This window comes from Temnothorax curvispinosus, unplaced genomic scaffold (genome assembly GCF_003070985.1).
Source record: "Temnothorax curvispinosus isolate PA1 unplaced genomic scaffold, ASM307098v1 QBEX01017148.1, whole genome shotgun sequence".
In the NCBI taxonomy this organism is placed as follows: domain Eukaryota; kingdom Metazoa; phylum Arthropoda; class Insecta; order Hymenoptera; family Formicidae; genus Temnothorax; species Temnothorax curvispinosus.
This window is the reverse complement of record NW_020226928.1, coordinates 260,248-287,858: the sequence shown is the minus strand read 5'-3', so window position 1 is coordinate 287,858 and position 27,611 is coordinate 260,248. Positions and strand designations below refer to the sequence as shown.

Genomic DNA, 27,611 nt, shown 5'->3' with positions numbered 1-27,611 from the left:
ACAGGGTGGAAAGAGGAAAGGGTGCCGTCGAAGCTGAAATGTACTGCAGTATCGAAAACGTTGTATATGTGCATTGTGATAGATGAAGCATTCAGTATTCGGCGATAACAGCATGTCTGTTCCCTGACTATATAGCTGATAGCTCGTGTTATGAGCAGATGATGGTGGATATAACTGCATACCGCAACATTCATGAAGACAATATTTACTGCCCGTAAATCCGTGAACGTAGATTAATCAACTGTTAATTGAGCTCGAAGTAATACAACTCAATAGAAAATAATTATCTACTCTTCCTCTAGTTTATTTTAAAAAATGTAATATTAAAAAACATATATTCGAACGCTTCGTACGTTTATTGTAAAGCAGTGAAAAGACATAATATAAAAATTTAACGGATACGATAGAAGTTCTTTACGATTCCAAGTTAAAAGCGTACATGGCGTTTCCCATTCTTCCGTTCCGGATGTGCGCGAACGCTCTCCTCACTTACTTGCACGAGCAGCTCGAAACACTCGCGTGCCCCGCGGATGAGCGGCACGAAATCAACGAGGCAAAAAGTTCGGAACTGAAAGAATCCCGCGGAAGGCGGAATCGAGGGAGAGGGGGGGGGGGGGTGAGACATGCCGGCCGCAAAACGTCAGTCGTAATTCGTAAGTAAAAAGTACTAGAAACTTTTTTGTACACTGTCAAAGCACCACCGTTGGGCTACTTCGCCGTCCCCGTCGGTTGTACCATCGATCTTGGTTAATTATGCAAGCTATGGTCGCGACCTTTAATGGCTTTAATAACGGAGGTGCACGCTGCGGGATGCAAAAGGCCGAGACATAAATCGCAAGAATAACCCCCCCTCCCGTCCTCCCAATCGCCCAACCCCCCTTCGAGTTACAGTGACATTTCCATTACGTAATAACGGCCAGGTAACGGTGGCGCAATTTTATTGTCACCGAAACTAATGAGAATGCAGCACCCTAATTATTAAAAGTAATGAGGCTGCAGTTAGCTGGCCGTCGCGCGTCACAGCGCGGCTGCGTGCATGATACTTAGTCGATAGGTCAATCCGCAATCTCCGTTCCTCGTGCGGTCTAGGCCAAGGGATATGCTTATCTGAATTTCTCGGTAAGGGATCGCGTGTGTCTGAAGAAATTCGACCGCGAATCGTAATGGGGTTAACGAGATCTAATTTCGAACCGAGACTTCAACACCGCCCGTATTGTAGCCATCAGTCTTTTTTAGCTTTGCCATTCGAAAGTAATTCAGTTCTTCGTTCAAGATCAATCTAAGTGAAAATGCACGATTACGCTGAACAAGTTTTGTGTGCCTTCTAACAAATTACAGCGATTGGCAAAGTGTACGCACAAATATTCCTTAATATTTTCATTCATTTTGTGTCTACATTGCCTTCACGATTCTATATTGATCAAGCTCTATTTATTGGGCCTTTTTGATCCTATATTAATACACCGATGCTTAATGGGCGGCGATACTTTGCGGCATTCACTTTAATTGCATCCGGTCTCTGTTTTTATTGATCTACGATATCTATTCTTCCCAGAGAATTTCGAAGTTCGCGAGCTTCGATGATTAATCTTGCGAGGATTAATATTTATGACAATGACAAAGAAAGTTTCGCTTAACCCAACCAGATGGATCGCGATATTTTGATCGTTAATATTCTTCATCATAGTTAACCTTACTATTAAGTAAGCCCTGTGCCTATAGTTAGTGTCACTTAACACTAAAAATACCTATGGCCATGTACGTATGAGCGCACATAATCAATAATTACGTACATTTTATATTTACGTTGGCATTACGGCGCGGCGTAGAAATCTCGCACGATCCGACGATCGTGTATATTAACAGGATAAAATTAATCGGCAATTTAAAGACTCTTAATTGGAATTCATTTCAATTAAATTTCGATATTAAGATTGACAATTATATCATATTGCTGTACCAATTAGCTTATGAGTTTTTACATAGTGAATATTATATTATAGAGAATATTTACGCTTTGATAAACGCATTTATATATTCCAAAAAGCTGAAAAAAAGAGAAAAAAAGGGCAAATAAAATAATATAAAAATTTTATTCGTAAAATATCTCTCTTATGAAATAATATAACCGTGAAAATAAACATATTTCGTGTTTCAGTAAAATCGCAGTGGGAACTAAACGGAAAGATATAAAGCTTTCAAAACAATTTTAAACGTCACTGGTAATCACTTATAAATGCCACTTTTGTTTATGATTTTTATTCATAAAAAGCATCGCACGTATACTTTGTTCTCGAGATCTAGTTCAATGGCTCGTTATCTAAATTCCCAAGAGCATCGCGTGTCCCGTAGATAAGCCCACAACGAATCTGTAATAGGGACGATGGAAACTAGCCGAAGTACTGAGACGACGTCGTCGTCCTCGTCGTCTGGCGAGGTATCGTCGAGATCTACCGGGTCTATCTACGATCTTAGTTAATCGTCGACATTCGTAATCGCGGCAACAAGATGAAAAGGGCAACGAATAGCAATAAAGACGATGGAGAACGACGTCTTTGTCCGTCCATGTCGGTGTCGACTATGTTTCGCCTGTATCTTCGATCTCGGTTATTCGCGCCGAGAACGCTACAACCTCATCGTTTACATTCATAACCAGAAGCACGTTCGCGATGGCAAAAGCACGGCGAATAGTGTCGAAGACAATGAAGCTAACGTCTTTATCGCGATCGTCGCCGAGGTCATTCCTGCAACGACCGGGCACATCGCCGATAATATGGTTTCATTTAGAAAGACAGTTAATTTTTACTGTGCCATAATTTTAGATTGAAATCTTTGGATTACCGTGATCAGCCCGTCTTCAACCATTGGTGGTATGATAAAATAAAAAGTAGTAATAAAAAATAATGCCGGAACATATTATATAATATATTACAGTATTATATAAAAGCTAATTACTCGGAATATGAAATGTCTATTTAAATTCTTCCTTATCGCTAAAATTTGAAAAAATTTTCTCTAAAACGGAATCGTTGTGCAATGACATATAATAATTAATACCTAGGAGCAATAGCATTAAAGCCATAACATTATAATGTTGGAGTATTAATAAAGCAATGGCACAGTTCTCCCACCGGGGATTAATGATAATTATATCGAAGCATTGCTGTTCAATTATTACATACGATGGTATTATCAATATTTCATATATCCCAGACTGGAAAGCTAATTGGAATTAATCAATTTCCTCGGCTTCCGTGTGTAATATTCGGATAAAAATGTTTTGTTAAAAAACTAAAACTCACAAAATAATTCACATAGCAATTTATTTTTGGAAATTTTTATTAATTTATTATTGGAGTTATTCAACGAACAAATAAATAGGAATTCGAGCAAACAGAACTACGAAAAAGCAGTAACAAAAGGGGAGGAGGAGAGAGAAAGAGAGAGATGACAAGCGTCATTCCTTGTGCATGAATAATATATGCGCTTACGAAGAGACTGCGAAACAACTTACGCTATTGTAATCGTACTTGTGCAACAATTTCCATTAACTCTTGCACCGTAGATCCGCTAATGCTAAGAGGTCGACGTTTAATAAGTCCGTGTCTTATCCTCATCCTTATCTACGTCCTCGTCTCCAAAACATGTTCCACTTAACGTCCGCGACTTTATAGCAGAGATGGGCAAATAAAATTTTATCTAGTTCGTTATTCAATTATAATTTTATCCATATTATCTATATTATTCATATTATACTGTTATTTGTATTATTCGTTATCTATATTTGTATTATTCGCTATTCACGTTGTTCGTTATTCGTATTAATAACTGCATGGAAAGATTTAAATTGCTATATATTCTGTATGAGCATTAATATGTAATTTAATTTCTTTCTGATTGTGTAACGTAATTTTCTGTTTAATTTTATTGAATTTGCTTTGCTTTCTTGTTAATTTTCTATGTTTTGAAAAGAAAACATATTTCCAACAAAAAATGTTCAGTAATTTTATATTTATACTACCATTAGTAATGTATAAATAATCATTATTTACAGTTTTGAATTATTATTATATTATTCGACGTAATATAACGTAATAATATTATTCACGTAATGTTATTCGTAACATTCGGTACATAGTATTATTCGTACAAACAATAGATAACTGCTACCTATATATTATTCATATAATTATTTAGATAAGAATTTATTTAAATTGCCGTTTAATCGAATAAGAATTTATGTGTCACTTACGAATAACTTATGTCTATTTTATTTCTTATTTATTATTCGAATAAAATTTTGCCCGTCTCTGCCTTATAGTTCAAAACTTATGTATATCTATAACAGTGTATAAGTAACTTCTGATTATCCACTAACATTTAATACGAAAATTTGGGAGGAAAGACACATCTAATATCATTATTGAGTCGACATTCGTGGATGCGGCAAAAATGTCAATAATATTTTATAATAACAATTTAGCGGCGATATATTTTTCTCGTGATGTAATCTCCGTACAATCCAAAGAAAAAAAATCCAACGAATTCATTCAGTGTGATGAGTTCAGTGCATACTACGTAGCTATTTCTGTTGAACTTCTTTGTAGGAAAGAAAGCAGCGCAGAATGCAAATGTATTTTACATTCACATAGAAATGCCATGTCACAAAAGGCTAGAAAAAAATCAAACTTAAACGTCTTCTCGAGAGGAATTGCGAGCCGATATCAACGTTAAATGATCCAAACCAATCATCTGTCGTATATTACGTTCGGGAAATTGCGCCCATATTTGCGCGATAATGACTGGCATAGAACGATAGAACCTTTATGCCGTGCAACGAATATTGTTTTCGTTGAACGAAACCTTCGTGTCGTAGGAACGTTAGCAGACAAAGCGGGAAATTCTCTCGGCGGTTCCAATAGAAAATACGTCTCTTTCGGCATCGTCGGTTGCTATAGGAACGAAGCACAACGGGGCTAAAGAAACGCTGATAGTGATTTAAGCGTCATCGTGTGCCGTCGCGTTTAATGGGAGCGCCTTGTTCCTCTCGCGCACTACGTCCGCCCGTCGCTTACCTAAATACCGGAAGTAGTTTTCTCGGGAACGTCGACACGCTCGCATCACGGCGCGGCCCTGCTCAAACCACACGGAGAAACAAAAAATACACGAAAAGGAGGATTACCCACGCTTATCAGCTAAAAAAAAGGAACCCAAATGACACATAAAATAGACAAATTACACAGAGACTATCAATCAGAGGAAACTAAAAAGCAGAACTTTATCAGATGATTTATTAGATGATATAAGAGAGGAAATTGTATAACTACATGACATAAAGGTATAAAAAATTCTATCTCTGGTTCTTTTAAATTATGCAGAGATAAATTAAATTAAGTTAAAACTAAATTAAACAATAGTTAATTTATCGTAATTATTACAAATCACCATGTTGACAAGTTAAATATATTATTGCTGATTCATATTATAAACTAGCTTACCCGTGCTTCGCTACGGTATGTAACTACTTTAAATAAATAACCAAATCGCTATCTTATCGAGAATAAGAGATATTAAGGAATCTGTGAAAACACATTTTATCCCTTAGGAGTTGAATTTTTAAAAATCCCTTCTTATATATATAGTAAATGCTTACGTCACTCTTTCAATTTCATGTTTCTAGGTTTAGGGGTTTGGGCTGGACGGTGATGAGTCAGTCAGTCAGTCAGAATATTTGTTTATATATATATAGATAGATAGATAGATAGATGTTACTTAATTAAAAATAAGATTAAAAAAAAAAGATTTCTATAAAAATATATTAAATAATAAATAATTAATTTCTTTAACGACATTGTAAGAATGTTATTAACGTGCTAATTTATTTTTAAATTTATTATATGTATATCCTTATACATCCTGTCGATTTTGAATAAATGTATTTTCTTTGATAATACATTCATATTGAGAATTGATAACAAACACAGAGGAAGATTTTTTTTCCCACAAGATAGAAGGAATTAACTCAACTTTTACGAACTTAATCTCTTCATAGAGTTTATAGGTAACTGTCTTGAACACTCGCGTTATTATTCTCCTCGCATCGTTTCAGACGCTTGACAAAAACCTTAACTTATTGAACTTATTCGATTAAAGCCATCTCCACCTATATACTCGCAATAAAGTTCAATGACCGTAAACGACGCCAGGCTCAGTGGTGAGTGGCCTCGTATCGGTCTCCCATTCTCACATTCATGGGAGAGCTAAGTTAACTCACACGACGTACAATGAAATGAAGCATACAAATAGGATCCGTGAGGAAAATAGAATTGAATATTGTATAGATTTGAGTCTGTGAGCCGATAGCTTTCAAATAGATAAATTAGAAATGAAAATAACGGTCCGTGAAACAGAGCAACGAAAACTTACGGTTAAACAAAGGAAGATCAACCATAATAAATACAGTTATACTACATTGTAATTATGTTACGTTAAAAATAAAATAATTTCGATCTTTGAAATCTTAGAATAATCTTATCTATCCTATTTTACGGGGTGTGTGCTACAAAACCGGAGATCCCATAAGCGCCGAATATACATATGCACAGCCGAGGGGTTAAAGCGACCACGTATTCCCCACCGTCGTCATAACCCACATAGAGGGCATCACACCGAGAGGTAGAAAGGGGCTGGAGGGTGCCCAATGACGTCAGTTTCGCGCGCACGAGCTTACACAGATGCGTCGATAACCTACCCGGACGGATGCTGTGTTCTCTCTGTATTCCCATCGACATGCGTTTCGCGGATACAACGTATCTCCGCGTACGTGTCTATGTTCATTCGAATCCGTTCACCTAAACATCTGTATCGAAAAATCAAAAAAATCTGTCACGCACCGCAGATTCGATTGCCCTGACTCTTGGGAAATACATGCGATTCACGTAGAAAGGCAGGATTAAGTTTCAGTGAGGAGACTGTGAAAGCAAGTTTCGAACGGCATCGAGACTTAAAAGAAGATAAAATAAAGACGATAATAAGACAATATAATCCCATTCTTTGACAAAGAAAACAGAAATTGATATATGGAGTGTATAGAAATATGGAAAGGTCAGAAGTAATGAGATGCCGAAAGCGGCCGAATTAATATTGGGCCAAATGAAATTGAGGGAAAAGGTCAGAATCATGCATAATGCGCGTAGGTATCGTTTGTAGGCCGATATATTGCACCGACGTAGCTCGTGAATTAATTGGAGCGCATTAGTTCCTTTCCAAAGACTTTTTAATTCACGGGCATGTTAATAAATAATACGCATTGCCTAATAAATTATGTAGGATACGTTGGAAATAGAATAAATTAAACAAATGATGAACGTATACCAATCAATTGAATCAAACAGTTATCAAACAATATAATTTTATAATTTACGAAAATTCATACAGATATCTGATGAATCATAAAAGCGTCAATATACGGCATGAAAATCGTTCAAATTTTTTGAAATGTTTAATTGTAATGTGTGATACAATTTATATATATTTATATAAATATTGAATAAACTGTAGATTTTATCGCAGATTTACGTTATTTTCAGCATTGCTGATCTCTTTTATTCAGATATGTCATATTATCTTAAGGCGCCTTACGATATTTCAAAATACATCACACTTGATACGGCGTAATCGTCACGTCTGTCACCTAATGGAGATGAAAAAGTAGCTCTGTCTGCCCCATCAAACTGACATGAGTGAAACCATAGATGACATTTCTTTCTTTTTTTTTTTCAAGTATGCTCAACCTTTGAGTCAGCGAAATTTCTCTCGCGTGTACGGTTTTAGCAATCTCGTCTACGTGCGCCGATCGATCGGGCGCCGCCGGCCGCGCCGCCCGGCCGGTGATTCGCAAGATTTTTGTGTATCGGCAAAAGCTCGGTGGCGCGGAAGAAGTTTGCGCACGCAAAAGGAGCGAGAGAGGATGATGAGCGGTTCGCTTTACGGACAGTGACAAATGGATCCGCCGTGGTCCATCATCCCACGTCCCGAAATGTATCTCGCGACGTTACGATTGGATGGATGTCTGCTCATATCTGGGCACGTCCCATTTCGAATTCTTCTGCCGGTTTTTTTCCATGTTATCTGGCCTGACCTCGCAAACGTCGCGCCGATCTTGCGAGACCATTACGCACGTTATTTATTATCGCCTACCGTACGAAAATAGTATCTTCCGCGTGAACACTGTTGTCTAGATGTGTATTTTCGTATTAGGACATCGAGCAATTACTCGAGGAAAAGACGACGATACGCACGCGTCTCAGGTCTCAGCTTAATAGTACTTTGACTTTGAGAAATGATCGAACCAATCTCTCAAACATCGCGGTCTATATCTTTGAAAGCCTATAAAAGATCCTTTAAAAGGCCTCGTAAGAAATAATTGTGCAAAGGTTATCACATTTATTGCAAAATCATGTGCTGCATTAAATACAGGTATTCATTATATATTGAGAAAGATTTTAATGTTAAATAACACAAAGCTTTATCTCGGCAAAAATCTTTTAGCGATGCAGTTCGCAGATTAATCCCCAGAGATATTCGTATTAATTATCATATTCCAATGCTGATATTATTAATCTATCGAATAAATTTGCGGTTAAAAGCCAATAAGTTTTATCAGATTCAAAAGCGTGCATATAAATAACAATTATTATCCAGGGAATGAATGGGGGAGAGGGAAGGGAAGACAGGAAGAGAAAGATATAAATATATAGATGAAGAAATATGAGGACTAAAGTTTCCAACTGTGATATCGATAAAAAGGAAACACGTGGCTCTAAACGGAAGGATGCGATCGCATACTTATGACTTCCTGACTCTCCCGCAACGGTGGATCGGCGCCGAAATTAGCGTAAATCACACCGAAAAACGTAACCGCTCGTGCAACCAGCTCTCGTCGATTATATATAGCGTCCGGCGACCGGTAGTACATAAAGTCGCTTTTTCGTCCGTAGTTCGCTCGCTCGCTTACCATGAATAATTCATAACCGAACCTCGTACAAACGCTAGATGTTTGGCAAGGAAGGATTGGCCTCAGGATTTAGAACAACATAAGAGAAAAAAAAGGAAATAATCGAGAAATCGCGACAATTAACCGTTCGAAAGAGAGAGAGGAGATGGAAGCGATACAGCGTCTCCGTATAGTCGATAACTTCTTAATTGCGAGGAGAGACTCTTACAAAAGCTTCGAGACTTCCGCCTTTCAAAGACACCAACCACTCGACGTGGTCGACAATGTCGGGGAAGTTGCCGGCAGTTGTTTGACATTAGCCTGAAAATAAATTGCGCAGAACATTGTTAATTCAAATGTCAGGGAACGAGGTCGACAGAAGCATCGTCAAAAATATATTTATTCCTAGCTCCGGAATATCCGGAAAAATGAAATATGTTTCTCATGCACATTTATTATCAATATTTATCTCTGCGTCAAAAAATATATATATATCTCTACGAAGTCACACACATTACGAAAATGGAATTTGTTTGTGACGATAATTTTATGTAAACATTTGACCGAGACTGAATATCGGTATTGAAATTACATATCAAGATATATTATTTGTAATTGTGTGTGATTGTAATTAAATAGTGATACAATTGTAAAAACAAATTTGCATTTGCATATATATGATACAACAATTTATATATTTTTTTAATTTAGCAAACAGTAAAAAATAAATAAAATTAGGTTTAAGACTAATGAGATTGAATATCGAAGCTAAATTCATATAACGATCAAACAAAAAAAAACTTTTCATCTGCTTCAGTTTACTAAAAGTAATCCTGAGTTTGCTGAAAGGACAAAAGAGCAGAGGAAAAGCAACTTGCTACTTATATGCGTCGATCTGAAGCTTATTGAGCTAGAAATAAACGTAAATTTCTAGAAAAAATTCTTGAGATGGTTGCTCATCATTCCTTAAAGGTAGGAAAATAGCAACGAATCGGAAAGAGAAAAAAGAAACAAGAGAGGTAGACAGGGCAAACGGAAAGGAATACAAGCTGGCAGAGAGTAAAAGGATGCACAGGTTCGTGTGCAGAAGAAATGTTGGAGTCGGGGGTCAAGAGCTCTTGGAAATCCGGGAGATTGAAATTCGAGGCATCTTCGTCCACTCGGACGGTCCTCCTTATTTACGAGACTTTCAATTACACCGGCTCGGCCCAGGCACCCGTAATGTCTCCCATTTTTCTTCGGTACTCGCGTACCACGTGACTGTGCCACGGTAATACTATTAAATCAGCGGTTCGTACAATTGCACTGCGATTATCCCTCTACTTGCGACTAACGCGCTATTTTGCGCTATTAAATATTAAAGCAACATCAAGCGGAATTTATGCGATATTATTAATTAAACATGGGTGGTAGGTTGATAAATATCGCGCGGTCAGGGAGATACGCATATTAAATATGATGAGGCACGTTCGCAATTACATTAAAGAATTATGAGAATGTGACTAATAAATTCTTGCGACCGGAATTTCTGATTAAAGTTTGATATAAAATTATCAATCGACCTAATTTCGATTAAACATGTTTATCCATCTCGAGCAACATTAATTTAACGTTACACCGCTACGCATGTGAAAGCAGCGAAGCTCTGTACATTGTTCGAGTTCATAATTCGAAATAACACGGAACACAGCAAGAAAAATGAATCTTCCACGAAGCACCAGGAGAGACTTTCTCGTGAGATCTAAGGAACGGGCGAGCTCCTGAAAACATTGTCTGGCGCTTTTGGGGCAATGAAGCATGAAACGCTTAACTATGGCGTGACATTTCTCCAACGGCCTTCCTGAAGACCCGTGAAAGAGACGCGCGTCCTTTCGTCTGGAACATATAGCCACCCACGAAACCTCTCCCCAGCCTTGCAAACACTAGACCTCGAAGGATGCCTTTCATATATTTCAAGCGATCGAAAATGTCATATCTCTCTCTCCATAGCACGGATGGTACCCCGCCCTTTGCTCTCTTTCACGAGCGAACAGAAGGATTCAGATCGCTCGATTTGAAATTGATTAAAAAAGTTTATAGGCAGTAGGATCTTTACGTTTATGCTTATACAAAAATAACAAAAGATATCATAGGTAAGATGTCCGAAATTTAAATATTGATTTAAAGTGAAAAAAATTCGTCCATTATATTGCGTACATTTGATTGTACAGTGCGTTAACAGAATAAATCATGATGTAAAAACGAAACACTGAAATATTTCTCTAATTAAGTGTTCCATTTTTCTTTGTGTCATTAAATAATTGATATAAAGTTTAACATAATTAATTGTATATATAATTATTACAAACGCGATATTTCTACGAGTAAACTTACATTTTTGTTAATTAAAGCAATTCACTGATTTCTCTTTATCGTGCGCGCGTGTAATTGTCTTCAAAATTATTTTATAAGAATATTTCTCTTTATTGCTACAAAATATTTTAAGCAGCAATCTTACGGAAATAAAGTCGACTCCTCATGATGTGCCGAGAAACAGTCTATCTATATTTTCGCGCGTGTATCTACACGATATCATCAACACCGTATTATTCGCACCCTTGTTCCCAGAGTAGATATCTGCGTCCAATCGATACGACCAACCTCTGACCTATTATCGCAGCTTGGCAGCAAGTTCTTCTTCGTTATGAGATATCGTTTCGCGAGACTTAGATTATGGTTGCAGCCAATTATTCCGAGAAAACTGTTTCCGAGACGCGTAATAAACGATTAAAGGTACTTCGTTCGCTAAGATTATTGAATTTTGTTCTAAAGCATTTCACAAAAATAATAATGGAATTAATTATAATTTGTTATATACAATATATACATATCTATATGTTATTAATTCTGTAATTAAATTATCAATAAAGCATTGTAGAAGCAATCTATCATATGATATTGACCGTAATTATAGCAACTCTTCTCTTAGACTTTAAATAGCAATTTCTGAATTTAATAATTTTAGAGTAATATTGAAATTTTAAAAATGAATAATATTACTAATATCATTCACTTTCAAAATTTTTAGTTTTGCATAAAGCTATTACATAAACTAATTGCATAAACGAATAGATACAATCTCGAAATGGTAATTACCTCCGCAACTAAAGAGCTTGATGTTTTGAATCACAAAGTAGACTGGGATACTTAGACAGCGGTTATTTCCTTGATTTATAATTGATTACGAAATCCCGTGAACCTAATCGCGGGGACACATTGTAGATCGTATAACTCACGCTTAGAAATCTTGGTCAGTGGAATAGAACGCGGCAAACATGCACGATCTTGATTAGTCTAATTCGTGCAACGTGCAACACTTTACAAGCTCGCCAGGTTTACTTACTTCCATTGTAGGACTATGCGCGCAAGCTGATGTACGATACGTCTCTCGAGCATTCTGCTGACTCACATGTACATTGGTTGTAGGGTCAAGGCTTTTCTTACGTCTGTTTTGCTCAATGATACCGGAGTAACGCACGAATCAGGCACGCACGACACTATTATTAACCTAGTTCGCGGAAATTATCAATGACTTCTATCAGACGTCGTTTATATTTGAAAATTAATCACTTTTGTTGAGGCGATAAATGCTAACCGTGAGTTTCGCGAAATTCATGCTGATACATCAATATAATGTTCTCATTTCATTATCTTATTACATTATCTCTTTTCAACACTATCTATCTACTGCATTGCCTTTATATGTTTACTTGACGGACAAACAGAAAAGTTGCATGTAATTTCAGATGATTTTAATCAACCGACATAGATTAACGTAAACGTGCCTCTTATCATTTGTGCTATTGTTTCGTAAAAATTAAAGTTTTTTATTCATACAGAAAATATAACGCATTATCATAAAAAATCCAGAACAAGAAAAATTATCTTTAATGCAAAATACAGATTATCGTAAATAAAACAAGATTACGTGCACCCGCGCAATGCAATTTCTGTACTGTCTTTTTTGTTCCGATTAAAACACGCAGCAAAGATATTGCATGACCTAATCAAGGTCGTTATCATACGTCGTTATCATACGATAGCTTTGTGTGATTGGGGAATCAACACCGCGCCAAGTGATTACGGTACGATCTTGGTCAGCCTGCTGAGCCAAGCAGAAAACGTTTTCGGATCAAGTTGCTCCACTTAGCGGAACCGGAATCGGCTGCAGCGCCGTTGTAGCCATTAGATCGTGCTCTCGTAGGTATACCTACTGCGGAACCATATCAGCTCGCGGACTCAAGGGCCGTTTGTTTGGCTGACCGAGACCATCCGTATCTACTGACCCGTTAAGTCAAGAACAGACCCGCTGTACTTTATGCCCCAAACCCTTGGACGTATCTACCTCTCACGGTCGTTTATGTCATACGACAGGCTGTTACAATATCTTCTCTCGAACTTGTCTTTTGGATAATGCTAATATCAGTATCTACATATCAGTTCAGAAGTTTGTGACTGCGTCCTAAGACAGTAGTACAATTTGCAACAGGCTATTTTGACACCATTAATTTAAAGTTCTTTGCTTGGACTAAAAAAATATGCAACATATTGTCACTAAAAGGCTTCATTGCATTTTATGAAATAAAGTGAATCGTGATTCTTTACTATAATTGTTATAATAACAATAAAATTATTATATATATTATTCGTAAAAAAAATATTCTCAAAAGAGGATTCTCAGAAGAAAGATGCTATATCATATTGTTATACATAATTTCAATGCGTGCCAATGCTTATCCACTAATATAGTTATAATAAATTGATAACATTTTATTAACTGAATTGAAATCTATTTCTCATTCTTTCAAAAAAATTCTTTTATAATCATAATTCTTTAAATGTAAATAAATGCTAAGAGAAACGTATAAAAAGATTGTAATTATTATAATTTTAAAATACTGATTTTTATAAGGAAAATGTGAAATATGAAATTGTTGTTTGTTTATAGAACTGCCGGCGGTAGTATGCTGGGCGACGTGAACATCTCTGCGATACTGGACTCCTTTTCTGTCAGTTACGATAAAAGAGTAAGGCCGAACTACGGAGGTGAGTAGAGACTCGAGTTTCCCCATCTTACGATAAACGAGATCATTCGTGGATTTTATACCATGCGCAAAACTTGTCAATTCGACACATTCAATGTGTTTGATTAATGTTAATCATTTTCTAATTAATTCGCGCCTGTGAGGTAATACGCGTTCTAACAAGTTTTGCGTTCGGCACAAAGCCTTTTCCGTCTCATTGTTTATGATCGTTGCACTGTTACATGAATCTAAAACGTTACCTTGCAGCTAACGAAAATGAGAGAGTTAGACTGGCGAAAGAGACCAAATATTGACAGACCGGCAAAACCAATCAATTGGCGAACGAACAGAAAACCAGCATACGTTCTTTTAATTCCACTTCGTTCGCTGCAAGCGCAGAAAAAAGCTTTTTACGTGTGCTCGGATAAAAAAAACCTGCTACCGTATTCCAACCTTTAATGCAGTGCTGAGATAAAAGAAACTAAAGAACAGAAGACGGTGGGATAGATGTGTACGCAGGATTTAACTAAAAACATTTAATACGCGAAATCTATACGGGGATAAATCAAGACATAAAGCGCAAGCTTTCCGATTGCCTGTAACACAATGGCGCGACAACAACGACTAAAGCTTCGGCGAAACGCTCCAGGAAATATTTTTGACGTCGCTTATCATCTCCCACGTTTTACCCTACAAAAACGAGCTTTCGAGCGTACTAAAGCTTTCATAAAACAACTCTGACAGGAACAGTGCGGCAGCACGTGTACGCGAATCGCATCCTGTTTCCCGGCAAAGGAGTAATTTGCAGTTTACCACGCGGCTCAACCGCGCGACTACCGAAAAAGAAATACCGATAAAACGATGCGGCAGACAGCGCGCGCGTTTCTATCGCGGAGATAGAGAACGGCACGTGACTCCCCGAAGATAAAAGTGTAAAGCACAAAAGCGTTCTCTTTTAGCTCTTGATTAATCCGCAAAGTACACAGTTTGCACGTAATACGTAATAGGTAGGTACCGACTTTTGCGCGTGAACGGCTATTTCGAATAAAAGCCAGACGTCTATCGACTGCGAGCGCGATACGCGATTTTGCGGTCGAATAAACGCGATGCTTATAAAACATAGGGGATATTAAAGAACCATTAGTCCAGTTTCGAACGAGCACGCTCGCCACTCGGAGAGTCAGTTAGAGGCAATTAGTGTCTGGCAATTGACGGCCTGTCTCACTTTCGGGCTCGATAGGTCTGGCCAAAAAGTCCCCGCGCGCGTTCAGATCGGTTTCGCGGCCCGATTATCGATGCCGAGATATAGCTATACGATCATGATTCATATATGTCGATGATTCTATCGCGAAAAAGTCATATTTTCGGGGATGACCTCGTGGGGGTAGGGCGGGGCTGGAGCTGGTTTCGATAAAACTCGGATCGATGCTGGGACGCCCCACGGGGTTGCCACGGGTTACCGTTAACGGCATCTCCGCTCCCGACTACACCGAGACGCAGTATCTCGCCTTCAATTACGATTTTGACTTTGATTTTGTCGTTGCGTCGTATATAGCAGCATCTTTTGTCCCGGATTCTATTTCGAAACCGCACTCACATTTCGGCTCGGTGTCGCGATTGCTAAGACGTAACGCTTCGGTTTCATAATAGCTTCTCTATTTTTCTCCCCCCAAAAAAAGGATACAGAATTTGATTGACCGAGATTAATCATTTTAGTTCCACATTTTCGAAGAAGCTAAAATCGTTGACCGATATCTATTAGTCTGGTAGATATTCTTGTGTGCTCGCAGTTATAATTATTACTATTATAGGTCAGATATAAAAATCGAAAAAGAGCGGTTAACTGAATAATTCAGCTTCAATTCGTATGCTGAAGATAGTTAAAATTACAAATTGCAATTATCTGAATTCTCAGCTAATGCGCAATAAAATAAAATAAACACATATTCCACGTACTGTCATTTAATTACATTCCGTACAATTGTTAAACATGCAAAGTGTCTATATTATATGAATATTATTCAATTAATTCAATTTATTAAATCTGCAACCGCGCACGAGAATTGTTTCGCCTCAACACTATACATGAAACAATTCAAAATTTACCAACCAGCCTTCAATACAACAACACGCTTTACTGTTGCAATTGATGGAGAGATCGTGGTAAAAATATATATTAGCTTGATTTTCCAAGCTACATTTCGAATAAAATGCATTAATGATAGCTCACTCTGCAGTAAACTCGGGCTGACTGTCAAGGTATAAAAGGCGATCGTTTCATTTTCCGGCGGGATCACGTATACATCAGGTTGCTATCGGCAGATCGCAAAAAAGCGCACTAAATGTACCGTCTAGATTCGAATCGCCGATATCCGCGCCTCTCGCCGCTCCCGCGTGTATCGATACACGGAGAGATCCCCCGGGAGGATACGGAGTTTCTAACATTTAAAATTTAGATCGGTACGCGGACATTACGGAAACGGACACGAGAATATCGCGGGCCGACGGGATAAACCGTGCCGCCTGCCGCTGCTCTCTTTTCGATTCGTAGCGTGCTTCATTGGATATTCCCCGGAGCGCAGCCGGATTTTTAAACACGAGCTTCGCCGCTGCCATCCAAGGCCTATGTAAAATGACAAAATACGTGACCAGAAACTCGGAATGTTTGCACTCCATAAACTCGTTATCGTAATGACAAACAAAAACTTTTCGCATTCGCGTTAGAAAAGAAACTCGACAATGATAAAACCACAACGTTGACCTATTGTTAGATACAGCAAAAAAATTGATTAAAACAATAGAATTTTATACGTGCTTTATATTTATTTCATAAATATATACGTTATGGATATTTAATATAGTTATCAAGTACTTTTTTGTTTACGAAATAACGAGAAAACATCTATAAACTATTTATATTTTGTTAAAGATAATGTATTAAATTACTCAGTATAATATTCGACATTACATAACGCACAACAAAAGAAACAAGACATATACGTAAATATAAGAACAGTTATAATATAGTTTAGCTGTATCGGTCCACGCGGAAATTGATGACTGCGATTTTTCGATCCTATGCACTACGGCCGATTATTAATTTTTGTTCTTTTTCAGTTGCATCACATGTGTCTGGAATATTTTTTAATCTTTTTTTTTTCGAAGTATGCTCTCTCATGGGCGATCGGTTTACACAGGAGAAGCATACAGGCGCGTTTCAATTAACCCGATACCACGTCGGCCGTGCGTTTTCCAGCATGTCGCGAGAACGTCATTGTGAAATATGTGTCCCGTATGGGATGTTCCTCGGCTATAGGGGCTTTAAAAACATCCTAGAAATGGAAATGAAGATATATCGGTCGAGTGGCGCGCGATGGCGTTGGCAGAGCCGTTGTTTACGAGTCAACTTTATCGCGAAAACGCCAGCGTGAGCACGTATATGCGGCGGCCTCGCATTCCCTAACCCTTTCCATCGCGCTCCCACGGCCCCCTCGCTCCCCGCGCGCCCGACCGGGTTCTTCCCATCTGTACCTGATTTCCCGCCTTCCTTCGCCCTCCGCCCGAAGTTTCGTCCATAAACTTTTCTCTGCGGTGAGATACCGCCTGATCGGACGCGATTACATTTTTCCGCTTCGTCTTTGCGGCCGATCAATTCGACCGGCAGCAGCTTCGATTTCGTGCCTCACATCTGGCACGGACTACTGAAATTTTCACGAAGACCCTCGTCAGGTCTTTGAATTTAGATTTTCGCAAAGATTACGGGAGAAATAGCTTATGTCACGTCGCATATTGAAATACGTGACCGTAAACGACTGTTTATGGCCACGTATTTTAATGGATGTACCTTAATTGAAATTCGTTAAATTGTATTAAAAGATTTTATTAAATTCTATTAAAATTTATTAAAAAGTAATTGCGACGAGAGAAAAATATATTATATAAAATATATTTTTGAATAATCGAGCAATATCAGGCATGTTAAAAAAAATGAAAAAAAAAAGAGAACAAAAATTTGGCGAAGATAATTTTATAACATGCTTTAAAACTTGATATACCAGCTTACAGCTTTAAATAAACTTTAATAACTTATTCGCCTCAATTAAATCCGCGCGCGTGTAACATAAATCGCTCGATACAAAGCACGTCACAGCGCTGCGCATATAGATTAAGCCTATCTGCAAAACCGTCGTTGTGCAACTATGATGACAACCGAGCACACGTAAATTAGCGCATAAATTATTATCGGACATCGTCTAATCGAAAGCGATTACCACTTTCAGCGATCCATCCAACGTAGCGACCTCACCAACATATACCATTTCGCATTCACAGTAAACTCATAGAAAAAAACCGAAAAAAAAGAAACAAAAGAAAAAGAAAAGCAAATCTGTGTGATACTTGTAATTAACGAACGAATGCCATATACAGTCACTCTCACCGTGTAGCTTGGCCGCGGCCGAAAACCGGCGACTCAGTCTTACTAACCTTCGATTTCAGGTCCTCCCGTCGAGGTGGGCGTCACCATGTACGTCTTGAGTATCAGCTCCCTATCCGAAGTGAAAATGGTACTATACCTCTAGGTCTTACTCAGTAATTCCGCTGAAAGTTTACTCATTATTATCGTTCTCGGCTAAACACAATCCGCCCTCCCGACTCTCCCCAGCCCGCCCATCGGTCTCTTCGCCCAAGCGACCATACGTTTTCTTTTTCTTTAGCGCCCGTGTATTTTCAAGTCAACGATTGCCGTTGATCGTTACTGAATTGCAATTAGCATTTTTTACCCACCGACACACACGTGCACAGACACACCTGGGAGACTTAATACGCGCGGCGACACGAGTGCGGATGTATATCCGGTTCAACACTGTTGTACATACACGCGCACACGAGTGTGCATTCTTTTCGTTTGTCTCATCACCCTTCGCAACGAATGGAGCAATTATTGTTTCCAATTACTCAGTTACGTGTACAGCCTCAGGAGATCTTGCCTCACGCAACGTAATTCTAACTCTCTGTTTGTGCTATGTGTGTTTGTAACTATTAAAAACGTGTAAACATCACATTATTGTGTTCTCTTTCCTCTCGAAAACAGATACTTAAACATCGCACGACGTATTCAGGTAAATGATTTATTTAAAAAATCAACAGAGGTAACGAGAGAGCGACGCGCATGTTGATTCTAGGTCGACTCCAATGTTTGCATTAACAAACAATGTTCGTACATATCTATGCGGGTGATCTCTCATGCCGTCCGTGTTCGTCTCGGCAAATAATTCGTTCAAGTTGTTGATCACGCATTAATTGGAGCGATATTTTCAACGGTCGAGAGTCGGTCCAATAAACTATTCGTTGTTTAATATGTTCACCGAAGCGTGAATTATCTCCATATTGCCTAACGACGCTGTCGCGATTATTTCGCTTCGAACGCGTATACACATAACGATTGATTAATTGTTCCACGAGCTCGCGGCTTTAATTTCGCCTTGTTTTAGCACAACGAAAGAAATTCGATCCTCGGTGCCATCGATTGGAAACACGAGAGGCGCTCAACGATCCTCTCGCCGGTTCGTCATTGCACGACGGTACCGTCGTGTATCCGTCGATCGACACCCCGGCACGACGAAACCAATTTTAGCTTGCCATGCGCAGAGTCGCATCGCTCTGGGCTATGTGTGCTGCTCCTTTGATGCGCTGTTCATTTAACGACGACGTTTGGAACCGCGAAAATCGGGTAACACGATTACCGAAACGATTCAGCGCTCGCTTCGAGGACCTCGCCCGTCGACACGAAGCGACGTCCAATTTCTTGGCGCGTTGGTTCCGAGGCCAATTGAATTCAAACTATGCAGAAGAGAACTAATCGGTACTACGTATCTCGTTCCTCGACATTATGAATAGCACGTCTCTTGAACGAAATGAACGTTTAAACGAGGTAAAAGTTTTTCACATTTTTAATCGGAACGTAATGCATATTTAAGTTCGCCGTGAAAAAAGTAGATGTCAAAACACATGTTCATTAATCATAATATAAATTCATGATTTCTAGACATGTGATAAAATGCGAAATTTCTATCACTCAATTAACCGTAGAAAGGAAATGGGGGTTATTAATCTGTTTGATTTTACGGCATTTTGGTAGTACTTTAGATAGTTTAGATGGTACTTTACGTTTAGTTTTCGTTTGATATCTCATCTTCGAATATAACATTAAAACACCCTCAAGGACTAATTAGTGATTTGTAGAAAGAAAAATAGCAATTATCATTGTTCTCATTGACGAATTTTCCTTCTAATTATTCTAACTTTTTAAATAATACAAATTTTCTTTCACTTATGTAAATCAGAACAGCAAAATTATTTTAGTCGTATATCATCTCGAGACGTAGATATTTTATTGTTCCACAGGCGCGAAAGACAGCGCTACGTAATCACAGCATAAAAACGTCAATTCGGTAATCCGTATAAGGCGCACTTCGCAGACGTGCACGATGGCGATTACGCGACGCGGTTTACCGCTTGCACTTCGAAACTACCGAAATGAAGCTAACCAAGCCGAGTTGTCTCCTATAACTCATTTGATATATTGTAGTACCATGTGGCCCGTCCGCTTATCGCGGCACCGGTTTACACCGACGACGCAGGAATGAGTGTGCGCGTGTATGACTTTACACGCATTCTCCCATACACATACATAAACATACACGTATCACAGTTACACTTTAGTAGCGAGCAACAGAAAGAAACAGAAATATATACTAAAAAAAAATGGACAAAGTACTATTTCATATTTTAGATAATATATACTGGCTGTTCTCGTTCCTCGCTCGGGAAACGGAGCTGTAGTTTCGGCAACTGGAAGCAGCGAGACTGCGTGGATGCGGTCGCACATCGAGCTGAATCTCGAAAAAAAAAGAGATACAGCCAGACTCGTTCTAAATTATTGCGAGGTGGTTTCCGTTTAATGCGCGGGAACCAGATTTATTTAGAAAATAATCTCTTAACTTAGACGTTCGATGTGATTCATGCGCGCGAGCAACAATGTCGCGAAAAGCCATTAAAATTTGCGACACTGGCAAAAGAAGACAATTCTTACGGAATGTTGTGGATCAACGTCGAGACGAATTTTTTCAGTTGCCCCGACTACGTTTTCGTTTTCTGCGGGCGTGGAAAAGTTAGTTCACTGATTTCCTGCCTGAACTTTGAGCCTGGGCTGCCCCGAACGTCACGTAGTGTTAGAGAGAACGTGAATGAGGAGCGTCTTTTTATTGCTTTCTGCTCTCAGGGAAAAATAGTATTTTGTTCAATATATATTAAACACGCACGACCGTCCCGTTAGACCGTTTTTCTTAGACGCTCTAGCTGCTATGCCGCGGTTGCTGAGATGGGCTGCCGCCTGCCACCACTTACAATTATTATTATATTCTATGTCCCGCCACCCCCCGAAAGAAATCCCCCTTTGCCCGACACACTTCCGTCATCTCTCTGTCGAAACACCGCACGTATCACGCGTACGTGTATATACCAACACGCGAGAGAGAACAATCCGCGATCGATCTGTCTCGATCGTTATCCGTCCGAATTCCTTCCAGCAACTCTTTCGGTATTTCAAGGCATCCCCCTTCACCTCCCCCAGAAGCTATAAAAAAAAAAAGATAAATGGATTTCGCCCGGAATCGACGACCGCAATGACAATGACAGCAATTCAGTGTAAAGTAACGATGTCGTTCGACAAAAATGTTCGACAAGACGACGCGCCGCTCTCGACCACGGAGGGGCGTCTAATATAGGGCGGAAAAAAAACGACAATATATAAAACGAGCCATATCTCCCCGGGATACGTACACGTATAGCCACAACGAACCTAATTGGAATAACGACGTGAGACGAGTGATCGGCAAAAAAAAAACAAGATGCAAAAAAGCGAAAGAAAAAGCGAGAGGGTAAGAAAAAGCAAAAAACCACTATAAAGCAACGCGGTACGAAAAAAAAAGTAGTAGTAAGGTAATGTCATACTGCTACGTGGCTGTGATGTGTATGTAATATATACGTAAGAGCATAATGCCTATATGTAACGAGACAAGTATAGATGATTCTTCTAGCTTGGAAGGCAACGTGGCCGACGACGAGTCCTGTTGATTTGGTTCCGTGCAGGGTGCGAGCTCTCCTCGACTTGTCCGTTCACGCTTTGCCTCTGGCTCACACGGGACAGGCGCCCCGCGATCGCCAAAGCAACCCTCTCCGCGTGAACGACGTTGCCCAATTTGACCAAAGACTCGAGAGGGGGGAAGGAAAAATAAAATAAACGATTCGTCCGCGCGTGTCGAGCGTGATTTGCGACGTGGATTCGTATCGGAGCGCGTCGCGACGGGTTTAAATTCTTCTGATAGACATCGCGCGCAACATGCGAAACGCGCCACACGGCACGCAATACGACGTAGCGACCGTTTCAAAAGCACTTTAAAGATGCCAAAGTTTCAATGCGCGACGTAAAGCGCGCGTGAGTCAGAGGTAAAGGTAGATCTCGTCTTTATACTACTGTTTATTAATACTTATTGTCTCTAGATATCTGCTTATCTCGTATACACGAATAGGTCGTACATGGTTGATTAGAGATTGGCGGGTAATCACAGCGACCAAGGCCGGATGGTTTTGTTGATTGCAGGTCCGCCCGTGGAGGTCGGCGTCACCATGTATGTCCTCAGCATCAGCTCCGTGTCCGAGGTGATGATGGTACAGTTTGCATTCAAACTCTCTCATACAAACTCAACATCGACAATTGTCCGTTCATTTATTTCATCCAGTGTCTCGCGAACAAGCCACGCTCTCCCCTTTCCCATCCTCCACCCCTCTCTCGTATCCATCGTATCAAAAAGCGACAACGGGAACGTCCATTTCCGCCCGACACGGCCGTTTCACATTGCGATAGCACGATCGATCGTAATGCCAAAATTGTGTCGATACCGCTTTAAAGGGAGTTTTTAACCCACGCGTTTAATTGGACCGATCATCATACGTCGAGCGTGTACCTATCGTGAAACTGACGCCACCACCATCATTGATCGAATCAGCTTACCAGTCGCGCCACTTGCTTCCGATTGCGTCCACAGTATCATCTGTTTCGGCTTGTTTATTTGTTACCGCGTTACGATATGGCACGGATATTCACGTAAAAATATCCATGCCAATCGAAACACAGACCATTTCGAAATTTCGTTGCCGGATCGCTGTATACGAATGTGATTCAATAATAATGAAAATATATCGCCAAGTTCGCGTGGAGTCAGTTTTTGTTAACCGCAGGTACGCGCGTACGCGTGCGGTTAACAAAACCTTACATTTTTATACGTATTGATTCGCAAGAGTAAAGTCTCATATAAAGCAGCAACGTAAACCAGGCGATATCTCGGCGCGTATGTTCACATCTGCTTAAATCTCGAGTCGTTCCCGATATCTGGTCGCGGAAAGGTGCACCAGGGGAAATACGTACGACGCGCATAGCGATGTTTATGTCGGCAGCAAGGGGCGTATCGACACATAGCCACACGGTATAAGCTATACATCCACATACACACGTCCCCCATGTACCTTCGTACACGTGGAGATACATACCGGTATACACACTAACACACAAGCGACAATAGTATACACACGGATGGCCTACTAACCTACGTTTTTATAGCTCGTCACAGCTGTTTGGTTGGCTGAACTGTTACAAGGGAACCTTGCTACGTTCCACAGTCTTCGCAAGATATATTCTTGTCCACTTCGTTTATGGTTTATGGTTGAGTCGTTTGATTCGATTTGCGATGTTCTTGTTGCATGGCCCTACCCGCGGTGCTCGACCCGACGATAAAAGGACCCGCGGCTTTTGGTTTCGTTCGAAACGCGACGCGCGGAGATCTAACGTGGAAAAATGTCCAGGAGAGACCCCCGACGGACGCCCCGTGATGACGGCAAACGCGCGACCTTTTAATCCCGCGAGGGAACATTAAATCCTCTTCGCGATATCGCGTCGCTGCGAACCGTTTCCCGTTCGAGGGGATCGTAAATAAGTCAAAAATCCGAGCACGACTTACCGTCTTCCTAAATCCACGAGGCAGAAAATTCCATCGGGTTTCTCTCTGAAACACACAATGTAGTATGCGTATTATTGAAAGTCATTCAAAACCAACAAATACTTATACGAGAAAGAATAAAATATATAAAATGGTAATGCGCGATATGCAACTGTCTTATGTTCCAATATGATTAATTGGCAATAAATTGAGAGTTTCGGATCGAGCACCGTAGGCCGCACTACGTTGAGACACGTCAGTATACGCGTGATCGTGCACTCTTATGCGCTCACATTTGTACATAAGAAATGCATAAAAGTGTACCGTACGCGTATTCTGCGTCATTGATACACGTATATATATCTATATTCGTATTTGTTTCTCAATATATTTAAGGTATATAGCGGCACCGTAAAACATATTGTGTATTACGCATAATCCTGTAGTAATTGAAGGTATTTCTCGTTCCGGTGTCGACAATCAGTTTCAAACTAGCACGGTAACTGGATCCATCCTCTATCGATCGCATCTCGAAGTATGCGCTTTGGATTGTAGACCTTTAACCCGTTTATCCGGTAACAATTATATCAGAAATTAAATTCGTCGGCAGGAATCTCCATCAGTATTCTGACGTAATCAGAGTCTTATCAGTAGATCGCCCGAAATCGCAGTGAACGTATCCGCGCGACCGAAAAGATTCGAAGGAAACACGCGGTCCGCGAGCGCGTTGTCGATCCTCCGCGCGAGCCCCGGGTACGATAAAATTTTTAGAGCTTTCGGTTCGTGATGAATTCCAGGGCAGCGGCGGTAACGTTGACTTACCGCCGCCCGAACAGCATCGACTCTATCCTGTGAGCTTGCGGTCGAGTCTCTCTCTCTCTCTCTCTTTCTCTCTCTTTCTTTCCCCTGCATATTTGACGCGTAATTGCGCGAGGGGAAAACGGCGCGTCGATTCTCTCGTTCACCCCCCGGAGATCCAGAGTACGAGTTTGGAGCTGAATGTACGAGGCTGGACCCCAGGTGTTGAGCCCTGTGCGGAAACCAAATCAAGTCGACACTGTCACCTGGGACGTGACGCGCGAGTTTTTACACCCGCTGGCGAGTTTCCCGTTACGTATCCTCTTTTCCCGGCCTTTTGTCTCGTTTCCCCCTTGCCTTGTCTCCTCGTCGCGAAGCGACTTCCAATGTCCATCCCTCGAGGGCCACTCTTCGGACTCTCTCCGGCCGGTGTATCCGCGAACAACGAGACGATTTTCCTACCAATTTATCTTCCCTTTCATCGTTCGAAAAAAAAAAATCGACGAGCACAGGCGGAGAGAATAATACGGTGAAAGCGTCTTTATGCGCTCGTTGATTGTAGTCCTCTCGGCCGGAGGAAACCGAGAAAAGAAGGATAAAGCGGATGGAAAGAGCAAGAAAGGAGAAAAAGTATCGATAGAAGATACCCTGCGGCCCTCGAAGAACGAGATATTTCCTTTCGCCCTGTACCTCCTCTCCACCCTCGGCCAGCCGATGATTGCATACCAAATATGAAGAGTATAGCTCGTGCGACGTTACGACTACATCGAGACTATACCGATATATATAATTGTATTTGCATATATATCTCGTATATATCTATGCTATTATATCGTAAATATACTATGACACCTATATGAGCTGTGTCATTGTCAGTGTGTGCAGTGCGCTTCTGGTTGCTATGAATCACGTCACGCTATATATATATTGTATATATATCTATATATATTACGATTTCTATGAGCGCGAGCGCGTGTTACGTGCACGCGCGCGCGGTATATGTGCGTAATGTGTGCGTGTATGTGTGTGTGTGTGTAACGTGCACACGTGCGTTTTGTGCGCGCGAAAAGCCTGCGTTTATTGTACTGTGTGTACTTCTCGGTGTGTGCGTATGTGTGTGCGTAACGCATAGCCATACGAGTCTATGTGCTTTGCGCGTACACATCGCGGTAATTCGCGCTCGTCGAGGCACGATGGACTCCGAAAATGGAGCGTACCTCCTCGTACGAGCCCCTCTCTCGCTTCCATCACTTGTCGTACAACACTACTGTACCGTTTTTTTTCCTATTCTTTTTTTCTCTCTCTTTCTCTCTCTTTTTTTTTAGATCGATTGGCCTGCGAGCTTTTGCCTGAAACGCTTCCACAAAGCTTTCCTCTTGTTCTTTGTTTTTTTATACGCTACGATTTGCGTGTGATAGAGATGCTTGCGCACACCTGCTCGCATTCCTCCCCGGAAAATGTTTCACCGGCAACGAGACGCGCGTACCCGCTCGAATTGCTCGATTCACGCCCAAATACACCGTGCAAGATTTGCGTGCCGTCGAGATAAGCGTGAGAAATATTTTCACGTGCAGTTAAACAACGACCAGATATAGTTTACATCTAAATGTTTCGGTATTTTACCGAGACACATCAATTACACGATCACATTAATAAATAGATAGTTAATAAATAGATGCTTTGCATTTCCAAATGTAGCAACAATCACAATTTTCTCCTAATTTCCTCGAAAAGAGAAAGCCATAAATGTTTTTCAATTGACATTTTGTGTCATAATAACCTAATTCAAGATCAATATTCATTTTCAACAAAAGACAAATGACTGAACAATACATCGCGATAGTTGCAAATTGTAAATTATACATATAAAGAATGGGAGAAAACGAAAACAGGAACTATAAGTCAAAAGAATCAAAATTTGGAAATTATTTCTCGTGGGAGTTATTGATCAGTTAATCATACGAAGATTTGTTAGCGCGGCAATTTCACGTCATCACGATGTAACCGCAGTGCGCCTGAAGAGCTGCCAGAAACGCGAACGATGACAACTTCTGTTCCATACGGCATCTCCACGGGATATTTCAAGCTCTTTCATATTCGCCGAGGCATTTGCGCGCGTTTAAAACACGAAATTAATTATCTACCATACATTCATCTATCTATTTTTGTCTATTGTTATTAACGCGCTATTAACAATGTGATACAATTAAATCGGTATGTAAATTATCACTTATCTTTCATGTCTATCTGCATGATGAAATCGTGATCGTTCAATTCTTTACTTGCGAGTCTTTAATTAATCGCTAAGTATAATATAATCGACGCTAAAATAAATCGAAAAATGTGCAATGGAATGAGCCGCAATGTGCCACCCGTATTGAATTCTTCATAACGACGCGAATTGCAGGAAAAGTCTTCTCATATGCGCGCACATGTCGTCGAAAGGGATGACAAGCAACGCCTCGGGTCGAATTCTCCCTCTTGTCACGGAGTCGTGACATCTTATTGGAGTTGTAAAATTCCGAACTTTATTTCCAAAGTATTCCCTAAAATTTTTTGCAATTTTACGCCCACCGATAGTTATAAAAACTTCGCTAATAATTATCGTAAAATTTATGGTTGCCAGCATCGTTACCGTATAATCGAGCGGGAAAAGGTAGAACAAAGTAAAAGCAAACAAATAAAATTTAATAATGATCC

At 40.0% G+C, this 27,611-nt stretch overlaps 1 protein-coding gene across 5 annotated transcripts in view; it reads left to right on the top strand.

Annotated features, from left to right (window-relative positions):
• The window catches only part of LOC112467290 (gamma-aminobutyric acid receptor subunit beta), a 77,540-nt gene that overhangs the window by 22,459 nt on the left and 27,470 nt on the right, over nt 1–27,611 (top strand). For 3 of the 5 annotated variants that reach the window (XM_025035836.1, XM_025035834.1, XM_025035838.1), the window contains exons 2-3: nt 13,983–14,080; nt 18,556–18,623. In XM_025035836.1, the coding sequence (XP_024891604.1) occupies nt 13,983–14,080; nt 18,556–18,623 (166 nt within the window). Of the gene's footprint in view, nt 1–13,982; nt 14,081–18,555; nt 18,624–22,720; nt 22,789–27,611 lie in introns of all 5 variants that reach the window. The other 2 variants (XM_025035837.1, XM_025035835.1) reach the window with 1 other exon arrangement.